General features: G+C 35.4%; 1 protein-coding gene across 4 annotated transcripts in view; it reads right to left on the bottom strand.

Annotated features, from left to right (window-relative positions):
- The window catches only part of Cnot6l (CCR4-NOT transcription complex subunit 6 like), an 85,951-nt gene that overhangs the window by 19,050 nt on the left and 45,665 nt on the right, over positions 1-21,236 (bottom strand). For all 4 annotated transcript variants that reach the window (XM_048364901.1, XM_048364898.1, XM_048364899.1 and 1 more), the window contains exons 5-7: positions 10,108-10,197; positions 6,007-6,075; positions 3,045-3,202 (exon numbers count right to left, since the gene is read on the bottom strand). In XM_048364901.1, the coding sequence (XP_048220858.1) occupies positions 3,045-3,202; positions 6,007-6,075; positions 10,108-10,197 (317 nt within the window). The remainder of the gene's footprint in view (positions 1-3,044; positions 3,203-6,006; positions 6,076-10,107; positions 10,198-21,236) is intronic.

Raw genomic sequence — 21,236 nt, 5'->3', positions numbered from 1 at the left:
ATTTTACATGTAAGAGGAAAATACTTAAATTACTTATCCATCTACACTGTGGTAAAAGTAATATACCCAAGAGTGGGAAACATATGTCTATCAAATAACAAAACAAAAAAACACCCCACAAAGGAATTTTTTGCACCTAAATACAAGTCACATAACAATCTGTGTTAATAATTAAATCTTTTATCATTCATCATTTCTAACCTTTCAAATTAAACTATGAGATATGGAAATAATGATTTGTATGGAGATGATTACAACAGCATTTATAACAGCAAAAATCTTATAAACAGTTAAACCAGTTATCATATATTCCTCATTAACTGTTTTTTTGTTTTGTTGTTTTGTTGTTGTTGTTGTTTGCCAGTCCTGGGCCTTGGACGCAGGGCCTGAGCACTGTCCCTGGCTTCTTTCTGCTCAAGGGTAGCACTCTGCCAACTTGAGCTACAGCACCACTTCTGGCTTTTTCTATATATGTGGTACTGGGGAATCAAACCGAGGGCTTCAAGTATACCAGGCAAGCACTCTTGCCACTAGGCTGTATTCCCAACCTCATTAACTGGTTTTGAAGAAGTCTAGTAACATGAAAAGTACATTAAGTGCAACAGTATCTCAGCTTAATTTTGAAAATATACTTGCAAATAAGTTGACAAGTGAATTTTTAAAAAGTGTGTAAGAGGCCAGGCAAGCATTAGTGACTTGTGCCTCTGATCCTAGCTATTCAGGAAGCTGAGATGCAGGGGATCACTGTTCCAAGATAGCCTGGGCAGAAAAGTCCAAGACTCCAAAATAACCAGCAAAAGAATTGGGTGAAGGTATGGCTCAAATGGAAGAATGCCATCTAAGAGAGCCAAGTTGTCTAGCAAGTCCAAGAGGCTGTGTTCAAATCTTATTGCCAGGAAAAAAAAAAGTTTATCTGTTCAAGAAAACATCTCAGAAGTTTTAACACAGGACCTCTGAGATCCAAGAATAATTTTCTTCTATCCTGTTTAAGTTTTTACAAAATTTCCAACTTTTCTCAGATACTTTATAGTATATTGCACTTTATAAAGAGATTTTAATGATTTAACCTTAAAACCTAAGAGTGAGGTTGCTATCATAAAGACTGAGCCAAAAAGTAAACAATTATTTCCACAGTCTAATTTACTTCTATCTCTTCCACTCATCTTAAATCAATCTCAGTGTACACAATTTTAATTTATGAATATTATATTTTGCTATGTCATAGGCAACAAAAAAATAAATTATTTTAAAAAAATCATAGTGGCCAGGCACAATAGCTCACAATACAATCTTGGGGGAAGGTAGAGATTAAGGAGGATCACAGTTTGAAGTCAGCAGAACCCTCATCTCAACAAACTAGCTGGACTTGGTGGTACATCCCCATATCGTCAGCTATGCAAGAGGTGTAGCTTGGAAGATCTTGGTCTGAAATTAGCTCAGGTGAAAAGTGCAAAATCTTACCTAAAAAAGAGGGCTGAAGAGGCTGGGAACAGTGACAAGAGTGCTTGTCTCATATACATGGGTTCGATTCCCCAGCACCACATATATAGAAAACCGCCACAAGTGGCACTGTGGCTCAAGTGGTAGAGTGCTAGCCTTGAGCAAAAAGAAGCCATGAGGGGCTGGAGATATGGCCTAGTGGCAAGAGTGCCTGCCTCATATACATGAGGCCCTGGGTTCGATTCCCCAGCACCACATATACAGAAAATGGCCAGAAGTGGCGCTGTGGCTCAAGTGGCAGAGTGCTAGCCTTGAGCAAAAAGACGCCAGGGACAGTGCTCAGGCCCTGAGTCCAAGCCCCAGGACTGGCCAAAAAAAAAAAAAAAAGAAAAAAAGAAGCCATGAACAGTGATCAGATCCTGAGTTCAAGGCCCAGGACTGGCAAAAAAAAAAGGAGGGGGGTGCTGAAGGCATAGCTCAAGGATGAACACTTGCCTAACAAGTGTTAAGTATTGAGTTCAAACCCCAGTACTGTGAGAGTGTGTACGTTTGTATACATATATCCTGTTGAGGTTTCTTAGGATACATTAAAAAGAAAATGTGTAAAATAACATATAAAACATTTTAAGCCAGCTTTTAATGATTAAATTTTAGGGAATATAATGACAAATATTTGACATGTTATGCTTAGGAGCTTGATTTGACCATTCTACAAGGTATGCATTAAACAACATAATGTAGTACTTAAACATACAGAACAATTGTTTGTCAACTAAAAATTTCAAAACCAGCTTTAAATATTTAGTAGGCTTTGAAAGTTGTAAAGAAAAACTTACAAAATTACTCACAAATGTTTCTGGATAATCATTAGCTAAATGTTGAAAAGAAGTTACATGATATATTTCATAGAAACAAATACTTCAGTTAAATTCATTTTAATAAAATACCATTAAAGAGAAGACTCTAAGGCCTCCGTTTCCAGGCCATGTAACTTAAACTACTGTGTCCTTCCTCAGTGGTTTACCCACTGGGAGGCCTTAATAGCTCTTTAAGGAGTCTTTAAAGAAAACAAAGCAATTTTTAAATTATTTTCATTATTTCAAAGAGTCCAACAGCTATGCTTTTCCAAAATAAAAGGGTATGAATGACAGAAAGCAGAAAAAAAAAAGGGTGCAAGGTTCAGAAATTTATAAAAGCAACAAAGTACTTATATGGTAAAATTTTAACTTTTTCTTCAAGAAACTGTGGTCATACACTATTTTTCCTAAGACTCCATTGTAAGTTAAATTTATTCCCAAGACACTGGCAATTGTCTGCAGTTTTCTCTTTCAACAACACCACTGTTGAATCCATAAGGTGAATTATGAACATGCGTAAGGCATAAAATTTTACTTTAGAAAAACAGGAAATAAATTTAAGTGCTCAAAAAGCAAATTACTTGCACTGTGAAAATCTTCCCACATGTTTATTAAAACTGTCTTTGAGAGAAAAAAAAGTCTTTCTTTTGAGCTTTTCTTTGAACACAGGATCTCACCCAGAGGGAGGACTTTATTATTTTCAAGTTCACCTTTAACTTAAAGACAATTTAACTTCTATAGTGTTACCTGAAGACTAATGATATCTGCATCGCAGTTAACAATTTCTTCCATAATTCCCTTTTTCCTGTATTCCCAGTTTAATGCCCAGGATGGGCAATAGCCATATAGCTGCCGGGTAGCGTATTTATCACATAAAACATTGTAACACATAACCGTGAATGATGCTAAGAAGTGGGAGGGGGGAAAAAAACAGAGGGGGAGAAAATTAGGCAACTTTTTCAAAATCAGCATCATGTATATCTGCATAGGCACACACATTAACCCCAAATGTAACTATAAAATGCCAAGGAGAGAAATAAGATTTACTTAAGTTTAAAGCAAAACACAATCTCTCCCACAATTTATTATTTTCTTAGGTTCACCTTTAATATAAAGACAATTTCATTTCTATATAGTATTATCTCACAATCACTAGAATTCATCATACCAATGTTTAAAAGTCTAGAATAAGATTTTTAGGGTTGAGATTTTTGTAATGCTTATTTTAATAAGTAAAGAATTCTAATTTTAATTCAGAATATTGTTTGCATGTAATTTTCTGAGAAATTGTAAAAGAAGCAAAAGTAAATTTTAATTTCATTCAAATTAGAGGGCTCTGATTTCATTATGTATTATTAAAATATTTGCAGTTAATACTTCTTGAGCTAAGGTCTTACTTAGTTGCCAACCACTCTTGAGCCAGAAGACTACTGGCAGGACTAATGAAATTTAATTTTAAGAGATTTTTTCCCAAATGTTCATTTTTTAAATCAAATTCTCATTTTAAAAGTCTCTGAACTATAAAAGGACTAAACATTGTGAAATTATAAGGACTATCACAGTCAAGAGAAGATGGTTTATATCCTTGCTACTCATAAATCTCAGGAGCATGAGTGATCACAAAGAAATTTAGAAGTGCCAAATAGCCTTATCTACACCTACTGAGCAGGAACTGCTATTTAACAAAATCCTCCAGGGATTCAATTAGATGTCTATGTTAAAGTCCAGTAAGCCCTAATTTTTATCAGTAATTCCCCATCTTGCATGCCTATTAAAATTATATGGCGCTTTTACTTTAAAAAGATACAAAAGCTAAATAAATACATATTGTCAGAATTCTGGGCATTTATAGCTTTAAAGACATACCAATTGAGTATAAAAGACACACGTGATAGAGAATCATGTATTTAAACACAAGGTAAGAATTCATGATGAAATAACATCTGATTAAAGTTGGTCCCATTTGAGATGATGGTAAAGATATAAGAATAATCATTTCAATAGTGAGTCTGACTAGTAACCACTTTATAATTTGGAGGAGGGGCTAAATTTCAGTTTGATTTGTATTCTGTGTTTATTTTGGAAATGATCCAGACCACTTCCATGCTACTACAAGGATAAGCACCTTGGATTTAACCTATCCTTTGGAAGAGATAAAAAAACAAAAATACTTTGTGAAGTGAGATTTTGTAGAAAAGGCCAGAGATTACTTGATACTATGAACAAAATTCTATCAGTGCAATGCCTATAATTTTTAAACAGAAGTGAAATTAGCTATGTGACTATTATTACTACTCTCTTATACTCTCTCTGGTACCTTTCTTTTTCACTATCATTGAATCTTACATAATCCGCCATTATAGATAATTGAATGCAAGTCATTGTTAATCATCATTAGTTGTTCTATGTATCCTTCTACACATCAGAATTAAAAGTCGCCAGCCACCACTGGCTCAAGTGTGTAATCCTAGCTAATCAGGGGGCTGAAATCTGAGGATCACAGCTGGAAGCCAGCCCAAGCAGGAAAGCCCAAGAGATTCTTATCTCCAATTAACCACAAGAAAAGTGGAAGTAACACTGTGGTTCAAAGTGGCAGAGTGCCAGCCTTGAGCAAAAGAGCTCAGACAGCACAGAGGCCCCAAGTTCAAGCCTCATTGGGGGGAGGGGGGACGCCACACGACAACTAAAAGCCATTTTAATAGGTTAATACACAAGAGTCTACTTAGAGAAGTATCATGCATATTAACAAAATCCACACCAACTAGTTTTTCAGTAAAGAAAACTTGAATATAGTGAGAATTCAACAACCAATGAAAACAAAGTATTTCTAGATTATGTACATTCACATTCACATTCAAAACAAGATTACTTTGAAGTTATAGGTCAAAAAGGAAATAATTACTAGAAAAGGCTAAGTATAAAATAAATCCACAGAATTCCAGCCTTTGCTGAAAACCTTGGGAAAGTGAGTCCATCCATCATGCTTATCCTGATAACAGAAATATTATTAGAGATAACAGTGGCACAGTGACTCCTGTAAGGCTGATACTATAGTTCTACAATATAGCTGTCTTAAACTTATACTCCTGGAAGACACAAAACTACATTTTGTGTACCAAGTATTTTCTTTCATAATTAAAACACAAACATAACTATATAGGTTGGTTATACATACTAAATTTCCTAATACTAAAATAAACATTTTGGTCTGAATCCTCAACTTTTTTGTTAAACCAAAAACTTAAAACTTGAAGAGCCTTTTATTGTTTCAAATGTACACAATAAATTGAGATTTACCTATTCTGAGAGCTACCCTTTAGATAGATTGCTCAAATACTCCCTTTTATAACCTATTTATAACCCTGTTGCCAATTTCATTAAGTTAACTTATTACTCAAGCTACCTTTCAAGAAAGATAAATACTTCACTAATTTAAAAATTTTAGAAGGAATGTTATTACTCATTTTTCCTTAAGCTATGGAACTTTTGAGAAACTATATTACAAGGAATAATTTTAACAGAGATGTCAATATAAAAGATACACATTATTTGTACACAAGCCTATTAGTGCAATCTAATTCTATCAAGCAATGATTTGAAGTACATCTACTCATGAAAGGTAAAATGAAGCACTGTTAGAAATTTAAAATCCCATACAATAGTTCAAGTATATCTGAAAAAAAGTCAAAGAAGGTTGAGGAAAAAGTACCTGATGGCAGAATTTGGTCTCGTTCTTTTAATGCAATCCATGGCCTCGGAGGAAGCTGCTCTGGATGAACTAAAAAAGAATTTGTAAACATAGCATGATTTCAGGTGTTTCTAAAGTCAGTATCAATTATGTCAAATCAACCTCCTTTCTATCTAGCTGTTGTAGCCAACACACTGATGAAAAATTGATTGCATAGGCCCTAATTTCAAACTCCAGTACAGGAGGAAGAAAAAGTTGAATGAACAACTACAAATCTACACTCTAAATAGGAGATGTTGATTATAATAAGTAAAACCAAAACAATCATGTATGTGTGACATTCAGTCAATATAATTAACATTAAATGGAAATCATTAAACTCTATATCAACAACTACAAAAACCATATTCTTTTCAAGTGCACATTTAACATCTAAGTTGGTTTTTTTTTCCCTTTTTTCTTTGGCCAGTCCTGGGGCTTGCACTCAGGGCCTGAGCACTGTCCGTGGCTTCCTTTTTGCTCAAGGCTAGCACTCTACAACTTGAGCCACAGCACCACCTCTGGCCTTCTCTATATATGTGGTGCTGAGGAATCGAACCCATGGCTTCATGTATACGAGGCAAGCACTCTTGCCACTAGCCCATATTCCCAGCCCCCACAATTAACAACTATACGGAAATGTGCTGGGTAGTAATACATCTTTAAAATTCAAGTAAGAGTATGTCCTATGATCATAAAGTAAGATCAATATTGTTGATAAAACTAAAGTTCCCTGAAAATAAACTTCTAAGTGACTAATGAGGCCTGTTAGAAAATATGCAGAACTGAATGACAGAAAAGAAAAATTAAAAACCTATGAGGTGACTGGGCACCAACGGCTCACGCCTGCAATCCTGCTGAGGATTGTGGTTCAAAGTCAGCCTTCGGCAAGAAAAGTCCATGAAACTCTTAACAATGAGAAAAAAAAACAGAAGTGGCACTGTGGCTCTAGTCTTCAGCTGAAGAGTTCTGGGACAGTGCCTAGGCCCAGAGTTCAAGCCCCACAACCAACAAAAAACAAAACAAAAAGAAAAAAAAAAGCCTCTGAGGTACAGAAGAAGCCACATTTCAAGAGATTTATAAATGACTATACTGAAAAAGCTAATGATTTAGGTTTCACAGTAAATCAGAACAGCATCACATGAAACCCACAGAAAGGAGAAAAAGAGAAATTAATAATACTGAAAACATGTAAGAAGAGAACTAATGAAGTCAAAAATTGGTTCTCCATATCTGATACAAGCACTAAAAATATTAATAAATCAGGCATGTGGCTTGGTGGTAGACTGCTTGCCTAGAATGCATGAAGCCCTGGGTTCGATTTCTCAGCACCACATAAACCAAAAAAGCTGGTGGAAGTAGCGCTATGACTCAAGTGGTATAGTGCTAGCCTTGGGCAAAAGCTCAGGGACAGTGCCCAGGCCCTGAGTTCAAGCCCAGGACTGGCAAAAAAAAAAAAAAAAAGAGACCAGACTTACCAACAAATGATGGAATCAATACAATATACATATATACATAACTGAACTCCTACTTTACCAAAACACTGATCCTTGGATGGTTATAGCTCTAGATACCACAAATAAAAATAGTGAAAATATAAAGTTTCTTGTGTAGTGATAGGGAAAAAGCTGTCTCTATGGTAACTTAAGATTGAATTCAATGCCTCATTGCAGCAAGCTATCTACTATTTTAGCTACAATATGTTCCTCTTTATTTTTTATATTTGAAAAAGGGTCTTTCTGCTTCTGAGTTTGGACCAACCACAAACTCACAATCCTCCCAACTCTTCCTCCTGAGTAGTTACAATTACAGGAACATACCACCAAGTCCAACTGGGAAAAGTTCTTTTAGAGTACATTATATGTACATTATATAAATACATATAGACACACCCACACTACATGTATAGCGTTAAATTGTATACTAAAATTGTATGTCTACCAAAGACAGGAAAAATAGTAAAGGAAAAGGTATTTCCTGTGTGTACATGTACATACATACCAAACATATCTAAAACACACACCAAAAAAAAAAAAATCCGTAAGTTACATAAATAACTGAATTGGCTACATGTATACCGAAAGATATTTAACTTTAAAGAAAGAAAAAGTATAGAAAGTGTCATGAATACAGTTTAAACTTTCACACAGTCTTAATTCCTTAATAAAAAGATCGCTGAACTGGGTACCAGTGGCTCTCTCCTATAATACTACCTACTCAGGAGGCTGAAACCTGAAGGACTAAGATTCAATGCCAGCTTGGGCAGAAGAGTTCACAAAACACCATCTCCAATTAACCGGGGGGGGGGGGGGGGGGGGGGGGGACGGGACATACCAGAAGCACAGCTCAAGTGGTGTGAGCAAACAGATCCAAATGAGAACAAGGACCTGAGCTCAAGCACTGAAACCAGCCAAATAACAAAAACAAAAAGTAGAAAACTTGCAGTAGGTGCTAATTTCTTTTATCAAATTTAAATATTCTTATTCAAAAACATTTCAGGTAACATTAATTGATATTCCCTTGTTATAAATTACTTTCTGAATATGGAAAATATTTTTAACAAAGAATTTGAAGGTTATAATAAAAATATGGTGATAAATGCTCCTATTGAGAAACTCGTTGTTTCATAATTGTCTATTTAGAAATATTCCCAGAAAAATGTTTAGTATATCCATTTTTACTCATATTTTGAATGATTAAGCCAAAATTAAAAGGCCACATGAGACAAAATCAATTCCAAATAAAAATTTTAATAGCCTCCTTATATAAGAAAACTTGCAGTTTGAATGCAGCCATTTTAACTCTCATTACGCTAGTGTTCTTAAAAGTGTATTAGCAAAGTTACTACAGATGTACAGTGGTTCAAACTACAGATGCTCTTTGATTTACAATGAGGTTTACATCCCAATTAAATTCTTTAAGTTGAAAATATCCTAAGGCAGAAGAGTGTTTAACATATTTAGCCTACCAGACATCATACCTAAAAACATGTTCAGATCACAATTAGCCTAAAGTTGGGCAAAATCATGTAACACTCTAAAAGATGGAATAGCTCATAAAATTTACAGAATACTGTAAACATGAAAAACAGAATGCTGTATGGGTATAGTTTAATACCTAAAGCCAAAAAATCTGAAGTTAAATCATCCTGAGTCTAGGGACCATTGGCATTCATTTTACTTATTAAAAATGTATTAAGGGGGCTGGGGATATGGCCTAGTGGCAAGAGAGCTTGCCTCCTATACATGAAGCCCTCGGTTCGATTCCCCAGCACCACATATACAGAAGATGGCCAGAAGTGGCGCTGCGGCTCAAGTGGCAGAGTGCTAGCCTTGAGCCAAAAGAAGCCAGGGACAGTGCTCAGGCCCTGAGTCCAAGCCCCAGGACTGGCAAAAAAAAAAAATTAAATATGTAGGTTCCAATTTAGGATTAAATTTCTTAACCCTGATTTCCACCAACTACACATAATTACCAACTATGCATCTTTGAGATTAAGAGTAATTCAGTCTTGGCAACAGACCTGTAATTATCCTGTGAATTTCAAAATTCCCATCTGCAAAATATGAGTACAATTTCCTACTGTTCTTATAAAGATTAAAGAAGATAATGAACTAAAGGTCCTAACATACTGCTTGTTAAATAGAAAGCACACAATGTTTAAATTTTTTTTTCAAGTTCTAACCTGTGGGTAAGTGTGGTGGTATACTCTTTATAATCGCAGTTACTCAGGAGATGGAGGCTCACGGTTTGAGGCCAGCTTAGGCAGTTTGAGGAAGTCTCATCATCAAACATACTGGGCATTATCTTTCAGGACTACCTATATTCCCAGTACATAGAAGGCTATAATCGGGACTGCACTACAAAGCTGGCCATGGGCAAAGAGAACAATAATCTGAAAAACAACTCAAAAAAAAAAGGCCAGGGGACCTGACTCAAGTAGTAGAACATACTGTAAGCAGTAGAGGACCTGCTTAGGAAGCACAAGGCCCTTAGTTCAAAGACCCCCCCCCCCAAAAAAAAACCTGTGATATATTAACTTGAATTAACATCTGCAAAGTTCAATGTTTGATATTTAAGAGTTACCTGCAAGATTGTCAAGCATGAAGTTCAGCAGCTTTCGGGTTCCATCTGGGTCCTGGTATAAATTGGCAATATCCTGTGATAAAGGATTGCCTAAAAATAAAGACAATAAAACATGTAAGACCCTGTAACATAAAACACTCAATTTTTAATTGAATCCTACTATATTTTAATCTGTTAGATACTTAAGAAATTAAATGATATTAAATACTTGTAAGGCATTTATAAAAAATAACTTTAAAAAGGGTTCTTTCCAGGTTATGATATTAAAACCTGAAACTGTAATATACATAGGTCACACACATACACAAACATAATATAAATACATATTAATTATGGTCAATTCTGAAGTAACCCTACAGATTCTCCATTAATCTTTGAAAACAGATTTTTATTTAATGAGCCTAACATCCCTATATGAGAAAGAATGAGTGACTTTATAAAAAACAAGAATTTTTCTAAGAATATTCGTATTACTTATGGGAGAAAGGAAACTATTTCAAGTGAAAATAGAATGTAATCAAGTTCAATTATAAAAATGTAGAAATAAGAATTCTGCTATGACAGAAATCAAGAATGTCAGGATATTATTAAAACAAATCTGTCAAACAGCCAAAAAAAAAAAAAGGCCACCATTAACAGACTATTCCATATGAAAGAAATGAAAATATTCAACTAAAACAAGCATACTAGTCTCACATTCAACCACTGAACTTCCAGAAATGAAGTTTCCGACTGTTGAATCTTCAATGGTTTACACATCCACCAAAATAGCTATGTTAGAAAGATTCTCTCCCAAGATTATTGGTGAAATATAAAGTAAAATGACTATAAGTCTAGTTGGCAGTTTCCAATTAACTTGAAAATGGGAAAAGAAACGGGGATTCACAAGTTTAGTCAAGTAAAGTTTGATATTTAAATACTTGGCCATTTAAGAAATATGTAACTATAACTTAAGTACCAGGGAGGGAAAAATCTTCGTGAATAATAGGCAGTAGTTAGACACAACTGAAAATAACAGAAAAAAATATATTAAGGAAATTATTATTCAAAAAGTTTCACTAAGTCAAAAGGACAAAAACATTAAATAGAAAAGGTATGGAATTTAAAATAAGAGCTAAATATTCCTGAAATTAGAGTTCAAGAATAAAAAAGAGCAAACAAAGAAAACTTCTGTTCTCTGTTCCAATTTGTAAAGAACCTGAAAGTTATGACTTCTGACCTCATAATTTTAGTCACGGAACAAATAGTACCCTAAAACATTAAGTAACATTCTCCTTAAGAAGTCCTACTCTCAAGGGAAACTATCATTGGAGCCACAGTGTTAAAAACCCTTAAGATCTGGAGAAGGAAAAACATTCCACCCAAGACCTTCTACCTGTCAACACTGATGAGAAAATGTCCAAGTCAGGCTCCCTAAAATCCTGAAATCTAATTCATAAAACTCTTCCTCTCCGTCCACCCCTTTAAGAGTGTGCCTGTGTAACAGATACTACTGCTATATACATATACATAATGATCCAAATACATTTATTTATATATAAAACAACTGCACACCCCACAGTTTATTTAAAGAGTCACTAGGAACACCTAAAGACAGCAGAGGAGGCAAAGCAAAGACAGATAATAAAATTTTATCCTCTCATACAAATACAGTAGACTTGAGAACTTTTCTGCCTGGGCTAGGGTCAAACTGGAGGCTCAAACGGAAGTCTCCTGAGTAGCTATGATTACAAGTATGACCACTTCATGTCCAGCACCATCAAAATAAATAAAAAGGAAAAATGCCATGCTATTTTCAGGTGCACATGAATACTCCCCAAGAAAGACCATATTCTATAAAAGAGCACAAAATAACAGATTTATAGGAAATGAAAATACACAAAGCACATTTTCTAGGCAAAATAAAACTGGAAACTAACAAATATCATTTTAAAAAACTCTAATAGTCAAAAATCTCAGGTCTAAATATATGGGACAAAATGAAGTCACTGGAGAATTTTAAATGTTTACATTTAAATGAAATGTATAGAACAGAGCTGTATAAATGGTAGTGTTTTTAAAGGGGCTGATTTATCCATAAAATGTAACTATTAGAGCAAAACTTATCTAAAATGAATGATAAAGCTTTCATATTAAGAACATTAAAAAAAAAAAAAACCTGGGCACCTCAAATCTATAATCCTAGCTACTCCAGGCACTAAATCCTGAGAACCAGCCTGAACAGACAAACACAAAAGGCTCTTATTCCTAATTAATCAGCAAAAAGCCAAAAGTGAAAGTGTGGCTAAAGTATTTGTGTACAGCTTTGAGCAAAAAAGCCAAGCAAAAGGGAAAGGCCCTGAGTACCAAAAAAAAAAAAAAAAAAAAAAAAGAAAATAAACATCCTTGAGTCAGAGAACTGAGGAAAAAGACAATGAGACAGAGAGCAAAAGCATTGGAGTTGGGGCATATACCGTAATCCCGCACTACTTGGTAGGTGAGAGCAGGAGGATTTCAAGTTCAATGCCAACCCAGGCAAAGATAGAGGGTGACAAATGAGCATATAGCTCAAATAGGTAGGGCACTTACCTAGCATATGTAAGGCCCTATGTATAATCCCCCCAAGTGCCACAAAAGAAAAAAAAAGATTTTAAAAAACAGCTGGGAGTATGGTTTAGCGGTAGAGTGCTTGCCTAGCATGCATGAAGCCCTGGATTCAATTCCTCAGCACCACATAAACAGGAAAAGCTGGAAGTGGCACTATGGCTGTAGGGATAGAGTGCTAGCCTTGAGCAAAAAGAAGCCAGGGACAGTGTGCTCAGACCCAGAGTTTAAGGCCCACAACTGACAAAAAAGAATTAAAAAGAGAGAGACAAAGGGAATAGACAGGGAGTGTGATAGGGAAGATAAAATTAGATACAGTGTAAATGTGCGAAGATGTAACAATGCCCCCCCCCATAACTGATATAAACCGACACAAAATGAAAAAAGGCCTACCTAGAGATGTTAAAAGATGAAGTATTCAGAAAACTTTAGGCCCATAAATTCAACAACTTAGAAAAATGGACAACTTTGTTGAAAGATGAAACTACCAAAGCTCCATAAGAAAAGCTGTGTATCAGAATAAGATGGCAGATTAGAAGCTTCCTCTGAGATAACATAAATGAAAAAAGTCAGGATAACAAAGGAAAAAGACCAAGGCTACAGAGAGGAAAGTGGGATACAATACAGCCCATAGCTCCAAGCCCAACTCCTCAGGGGTCACAACACTAGAAGGCAAGCCAGGCAGCTCCATAACAATAGAACAATGGCAGTCACAGCCACAGGACAAACTCACAGCTCTCACAACTCCCCTTAAATCCAGTAGGGAATCTGGTCAGACAGTGACTCTGCTGGTGTGACAAGCCATCACAGAAGAAAAAAAATCATTCATTTAGTCATTTCCTACATCTTGGAATGCTTTACCCAAGTGTCCTCTTAAGATAAAGGCCTCTGGGAGCAAGCTAATCTGGGACCTCAAAACAAAGATCAATCAAAAGCCAAGGAGAAAAGGGACTCCACTCAAATGTTTCGGAGGAAGACAGCCCCTAGATGCAGTCAGAGAAAGGGGAGTACTGGACACAGATCCACAGAGGTTGGGCTCAGAGAGGTGCAGAAGTCAGTAGCCCTGCCATCATGGCCAAGAGTAAGCTCTACTACCTGAAGATTACTTCAGAAACAGAAGAGCTACAGACCAGAGTCTTGGGCCAGAGGAATGTTCAGCCTTCAAAGCTGCCTCCCAATTGCATGTACTTTGTTGCCTGGCAGAACTAAGTGCTCTGAGTCCAGTTCCCATATGTGGCTCTATTTTCTCAGTCTTTTTCCTGTGGAGTCATTGGTTTATTGCAAGGCAGGATGTGAAAGTTCTTAGACCAACAGGCCAAGTAAGATTCCTTCTGTTTTCACCTCCAGTGTGCATTCCAGCCTATTTGTTTCATCCTACTCTCCAAACCCCTGGGGAAACACTTCTAGGCTTGAACATTAGCAGTGGGTACACAAAGTGTGGGGCTTCTCAATAGCTTGGTTATTATAGTCAGCAGCAAGCAGCAAGCAGCAACCTGTACACAAAGAAAAAATTCTAAATCAAAAGTAGCCCTGAAGCTAACAACTGACCCTTCACTGACCTGGCCCTTGGTATGAAAACAGCAGCAGTCAGTTGACTGTAGCTACTACAATCAACTCTAGTTATTACTCACTACCCCACACCACCTAGAAGATTCTAATATTTGAGACTCTGAGAAACAATACGTTTTCTTCTTTTGTAGGTAGGGTGATACTGTGATTTGCACTCAGGACTTATACTTGCTAGGCAAGAAATAGGATAGTGACTATGTTTTGCCAGGGCTGGCCTTGACTACACCAAGCTAGAAATGACAGACATACACCACATGCCCAGCTTTTTTGTTATTGCGGTAGAAGAAGGGAGGGGTCTCACTTTTTGCCCAAGCTGTCCTCCAACTTCAACTTCCCAATTTCCACCTCCCAAATCACTTGGGATTACAGATACGAGATATTGTACTAGGCTCTTCAACATATTTTTAAAACATGTTCCCACATTTGGGGGGTTTTATTACTTTCATTTTTACTGTACTTTGTTATTTTTATTTCATTTTATTTTTTAAAATATTTTATTTTTTCCTTTAGGTAATTTTACTTATCCATTTTTGAGAGGTTTTTTTCTCTTGCTTTTTCCTTTCTCTCTCGTGTTCTTTACTTCTTTTTCTTTTATTTAATCCTACATCGTGTCTCCTCTCCTTTATTTCAGTCACTTATGATGATGATGACAATGATGACACAGGTCCTGGACTTGAACCCCAGCACTACAATATAAATTTATTATTACTTCCACCATAATTTTTCTGTTCCAGTATGAGGGCTTGAAATAAGGCCTAGCATTCTTGCTTAGCTATTTTGCTCAAAACTGACACTCTACTATTTGAACTATACCTCCACATCCAGCTTTTTTGGTGGTTAAGTAGAGATAAGAATCTGGACTTTACTCAGCTGTCTTTGAAGAAGGTCTTCAGAACTCAGCCTCCTGAGTCGCTAGGATTACAGGTGACCAGCTTATTTTTTTAACTCCATAGTTTAGTCTACATACTTCAATTTTTCTTTTCTAGATTTGTGGTATAATAGTTGGCTTTAATTTTTTTCATTGTGCTTCTCTATCTTGTTTTGTTTTCTCCTCTGTCTGTGGTCCAAGAAATACTGCTCACTAAGAAGACCCATGAACAAAAATGGAAAGGATATTGATACTAACAGATGAAAACACGGCAACTTTTTTTTTTTTTTTTTTTGGCCAGTCCTGGGGGCTTGGACTCAGGTCCTGAGCACTGTCCCTGGCTTCCTTTTTGCTCAAGGCTAGCACTCTTCCACTTGAGCCACAGCACCACTTCTGGCCGTTTTCTAGATATGTGGTGCTGGAGAATCGAACCCAGGGCTTCATGTATACGAGGCAAGCTCTCTTGCCACTAGGCCATATTCCCAGCCCAACACGGCAACTTCAGAAACATCAAGAAATATAAAAAAAGAGGTAGACAACATAACTCCTCCAGAAAACCTTTAAAAACTGAATTTAATGCAATTGAAATGAAAAAAAAAAGTCTAAATGATCCATGTCCTCAAAGACAATTAAAACAGTTAAAGAGTTTTTTTTTTTTAATGGAAAATTCACCAATTTAGATGAGATATTCAGCCAAGAAACAGTAGAAATTTTTTTAAATCTCAATGAAAGCATCACTAGATTAGATCAACTATAAGAAAATAGTAGGTTTTGGAGACAAGACTGAATTGTTGCATTCAGATAACAACAGGAAAAAAATCATAAACATCCAAGAACTCTGGATTATAATTAAGAAACCAAACATGAATATGTGATACAAAAAGTATATCTAAGAACTAAAAGCACAGAAAATGTCAATACAATAATAAATGTTTTCCAAAATACAGTGAAAGAAATGGATATCCAAATACATGAGGCATTAAAAACCTCAATATGCACAAAGAGAAAATAACCCATCTGAGACTTATATAGTTAAAATACCAAACATAAAAAATAAAGAATACATTAAATATTAAAAAGAGAATCACGGGGCTGGGAGTATGGCCTAGTGGCAAGAGTGCTTGCCTCGTATACATGAGGCCCTGGGTTCAATTCCTCAGCACCACATATACAGAAAATGGCCAGAAGTGGCGCTGTGGCTCAAGTGGCTGAGTGCTAGCCTTGAGCAAAAAGCAGCCAGGGACAGTGCTCAGGCCCTGAGTTCACAGCCTAGGACTGGCCAAAAAAACAAACAAAAAATAAATAAAAAAAATAAAAAGAGAATCACCAAGTAACTTACAGAAGCAATCTTATCAGAATTACAGACCACTCAGAAGAAACCATAAAGTCCAAGACAGCATGGACTAATGTATTCAAAGTAACTACCAACCAAAACAACTATACCCAGCATAGTTTTCCTTAAAAAGTGAAAGAGAAATACTTTTCATGGTGAGTGTAAACAAAGCAATTTATGGTCACTAAGCCCATGAGAAGAACATATTCACAAGAATATTATAAACAAATGAAGAAAAAAAGATTTACATAAGACCTAATAAGAGGAACAATAAATCTCACTAGAGGAATAAGCAAATAATAGTCAAATATTATTAACTCAGTCAACTAACCTTTAAGATTCAGAAATGAGTAATCAATAAATAACTCAAAAATGACTCTTAAATGCAAAGTATTAACTTAAAACTACAGACTGACCGAATGAATTAAAAACAACACACAGCTCTCTACTAAAAACTTGCCTCACTGACAAAACACAAGAATTGAAAAAGAATGGAAAACAGCATTTCAAGAAAACTGAGTATGACAAGAAGCAAATACCTGAATGCATACTTGACAAATATTTCTAGTAAAAATTAGTATGAGGTGATAAAAGTTATAAAATATTAATGAAAATATCCATCCAAACATTAATATGAAAAATAACCAGCAACATTATAAATAGTCACCAACTGTTGGTGCACTCAATTTCATAAAACACTACTGGACATAAAGGGACAGATAGGACCAAATACCATGATACCATGTGGTTTCCATACCCAACTCTCATCAATAGATCATCGAGACAAAAACTTAAAAAGGAGGGGCTGGGGACATGGCCTAGTGACAAGAGAGCTTGCCTCTCATACATAAGGCCCTAGGTTCGATTCCCCAGCACCACGTATACAGGAAACGGCCAGAAGTGGCACTGTGGCTCAAGTGGCAGAGTGCTAGCCTTGAGCAAAAAGAAGCTAGGGACAGTGCTCAGGCCCTGAATCCAAGGCCCAGGACTTGCCAAAAAAAAAAAAAAAAAAAACTTAACAAGGAGACATCAGAATTAAGACTGTAGTGTTGATTAAAATGACTTGACATACATAGGTCATCTCACTCAAGAGAGGCAGAATATAAGTTCTTCTCAGGAGACTATGAATTTTCTCCAAAGTAGATCTGATTTTAAGCCAGAAACTAAACGCTATCAAATATAAAGTACTGAAATAACCTCTTATATCTAATTAGATCATAATAAAACAAAATTTGAAATCAATAACAAGGCAATCTATAGAAAGTATACAAATAGAGGTAGAACAATATGCTTCTGAATCATCAGTGGGTCACTAATGAAATCAGAAGAGAATCTTAGAAATTCCTAGATTTGAATGAAAATGAAAACACAACTTACCAGAACCTCTGGAATACAGGAAGGGCAGTTCTAATAGGGAAGTTTATAGCTATGAGGACCTAAATTAAAAAATCAGAACAATCTCAAATAAATAATGTAATGACACACCTCAGGGACATAGAAAAACAAGAACAAGCCAAACCTAAAATTAGCAAATAGAAATTATAAAGATCAGGAAGGATATTAGTGAAACAGAGACCAAAGAGCAATACAAAAGGATTATTTAAGAAATTAAAGACTTAAGATTTTCAAAAATGTAAACAAGATTTCAAACTCTTAGTCACACTAGCCATAAGAATGAAAAATCCCAGCTAATGAAATTGGAGGTGTTGCCTAGCAAGACACTGACATCAAAACTCCAGTACTACTGACAGACGTAACAGGCAAAAAACAGGATACTACAACAGATACCACTAAATCCCAAAGGATCATTATGTAGTATTTTGAACTAATCCAACAAACTGGAAAATTTAGAACAAATGGAAATATTCCTGGACAGTATTTCTAGATAAGATAGAACCAAGAAGACATGAACAACTTAAATAAATTTATACTAAGCAAAAATTTTAAAGCATTTCCCAAAACACAACACTCAGGACCAGAAAATTTCACTGCTGAATTCCAGCAGACTTTGAGGAGTATCTCACACTATTTTGTAAAAACAGAAACAAAAGGAATGCTATCAAATTTATTCTATTACCTTGAAACCCAAACCAGCTAGGGGTGAAACATTAAAAAAAAAAAAATTACAGACCCAAAAAAAAAGACATATAGATTTAAACATTCTTACTGAAATACTTGCAAACCAAATTCAACATACTCCAAACACCATATGCCAACACCAAAGTGGCTTTCATCCCACAGATGCAAGGGTAATTCAATAACTACATATCAATGAATGTAATATATCACATAAACAGTGTACAGGACAAAAATCATGGGATTGTAACAGATGCAAAAAGAATTTTTTATAAAATTCAGCATAACTTCATGATAAGAACCCTAAGGAAACTAGGAATAAAAGATATATCAACATAATAAAAACTATGACAAACCAGTAGCCAACACTGTACTTTTAATAAAGAAAAAACTGGAAGCATTTCCTCTAAAATTCAGAAATGAGACAATTGTGTATACTTTACTCATCCAAAATAGTGCTTGAATTAACAGCCTAAGCATTAAGGCAAGAGAAAGAAATAAATGGGATACAAACAGAAATTTTATCCCTATTTGCAAACAGTATGATTCTATACTTAAAACACACAAAAGACTTCACCAGAAAACTCACATACAATATAAAATCAAAGAAAGAAATCAGTAAGCACACACACACACACACACACAAATCAAATAAATATACTATAAGGAAAACAATCTCATTCATATTACTCTCCGGAAAAACAACACTTTGGAATAGACCTAACTAAGGAGGTAAAAGATCTCTACAATGAAAACTTGAAAATACAATAAAGAAAAAAATTACAAATATGCTACAATATGTAAAGACCTCTCTCATGTTCATGGACTGGCAAACTTAATATTGTAAAAATAGCTACATTATGCCCCAAAAATCTCCAAATCCACATAATCCCTATTAAAATTTGAATGAGTTTTTACAAGCACAAATGCATGAGAGATCCCAAATACCCAACACTATCTTGAGCATACAAGAGCAATGCTGGAGGTATTCCAATCCCTGTTACCAAGTTATATTGGACAGAAAAAAAGGATAGCATGGTACTGACACTAAAACAAAACAAACACAGACCAATATAACAAATGATTTTTTTTTTTTTTTTTTTTTTGGCCAGTACTGGGCCTTGGACTCAGGGCCTGAGCACTGTCCCTTGCTTCCTTTTGCTCAAGGCTAGCACTCTGCCACTTGAGCCACAGCACCACTTCTGGCTGTTTTCTATGTATGTGGTGCTGGGGAATCGAACCCAGGGCTTCATGTATAGGAGGCAAGCACTCTTGCCACTAGGCCATATTCCCAGCCCCACAAATGACTTCAAAAAAAAAAAAAAAAAGCTTTATAACCACCTGATTCTCAAAAAGGTGTGAGGAGGGGAGGAAGACAACAATGATTGAGCAAAAAGGTTGGGAAAAAGAGAGCCTCTTCAACAGGAAAACTGGATATCCACATGCAGAACACTGAAACTACATCCCTATCACCTTGTACAAAAATCTACTCAAAATGCATCAAAGATTGTAATGTTTTATTTGAAATTACTGGATGAAAACACAGGGAAATAACTTGATGATAAAGACATAGGCAACATCTTTCTGAGTAAGATCTAAAAAGGTCAGAAAACCCAAGCTGACAAATAGGTTGATCAATTTTTTTTTTAACTTCTGCACATCAAAGGACATGATTAAAGGTGAAAATACAATCTACAGATAGGATGAAAATCTTTGTTAATGTTGACTGGACCAACAGGATAAATATACAGTATATACAATGAAGTCCAAATATTAAGCACCCCCAAAAAAGTAATAATCCCACCAACAATAAGTGGGCAAATAAACTAAACAGAAGTACATAAAGAAATGTGCAACCTTCTTAAATATCAGGGCAATGCAAATCAAAATGACACAGATTTTATCTCATTCCAGTCAGAATGACTGGCTTTTTTTTTTTTTACTGCTGACAAGGATGTAGGAAAAAGAACCCTAACATACTATTCATGGGAATGTACATTAGTGTAGTCACTATAGAACTCATAACAGATATTCCTCAATCAGACAAAAAAAAAAACTACCAAAATATATTGCTATATCTCTCTTGAGCATTTTAAGTCATGAAACAATAAAGACACCTGAATACCCCAATCAGCATAGATGCCCATCAACAGATGAAGAAAATTCAATGTACATATATTGCACATATTACATATATATTACACATATTATATATTACATGTTCGATGTAACATAAAATATATGTATACATAATAGAATGTTATTCAGGCATAAAGAATGAAGTTACATTATTTTGCAGAAATAGACATCAAAACATTAACTGAAGTAAATCAGGTTCAACCAAAAAAAAAAGAACATTATTTCATGTGAACTGGGCACCACTGGCTCGAATCTATAATCCTAGCTACTCAAAAGGTTGAGCTCTGGAGGACTGCAGTTTAAAGCTAGCCCAGATAGAAAAGTATAAGAGATGTCATCTCAAACGAATAACCTAAATACGAAACTGGAGATGTGGCTCAATGGTAGAACAGTGGCCATGACGCAGAAAGTCAAGTGACAGCAAGGGGCCCTGCATTCAAGCCTCAGAACCAGCACCAAAAAAAATATATGTATTTTAATGCAGTATCTAGACACACACACACACACACACACACACACACACACACACACACGAATTAAATGCAGGATTATTTAAATGGA

The sequence above is a fragment of the Perognathus longimembris genome, chromosome 16 (assembly GCF_023159225.1).
Source record: "Perognathus longimembris pacificus isolate PPM17 chromosome 16, ASM2315922v1, whole genome shotgun sequence".
Lineage (NCBI taxonomy): Eukaryota > Metazoa > Chordata > Mammalia > Rodentia > Heteromyidae > Perognathus > Perognathus longimembris.
Note: the sequence above shows the minus strand (reverse complement) of the source record. Positions and strands in the feature narration are given on the sequence as shown.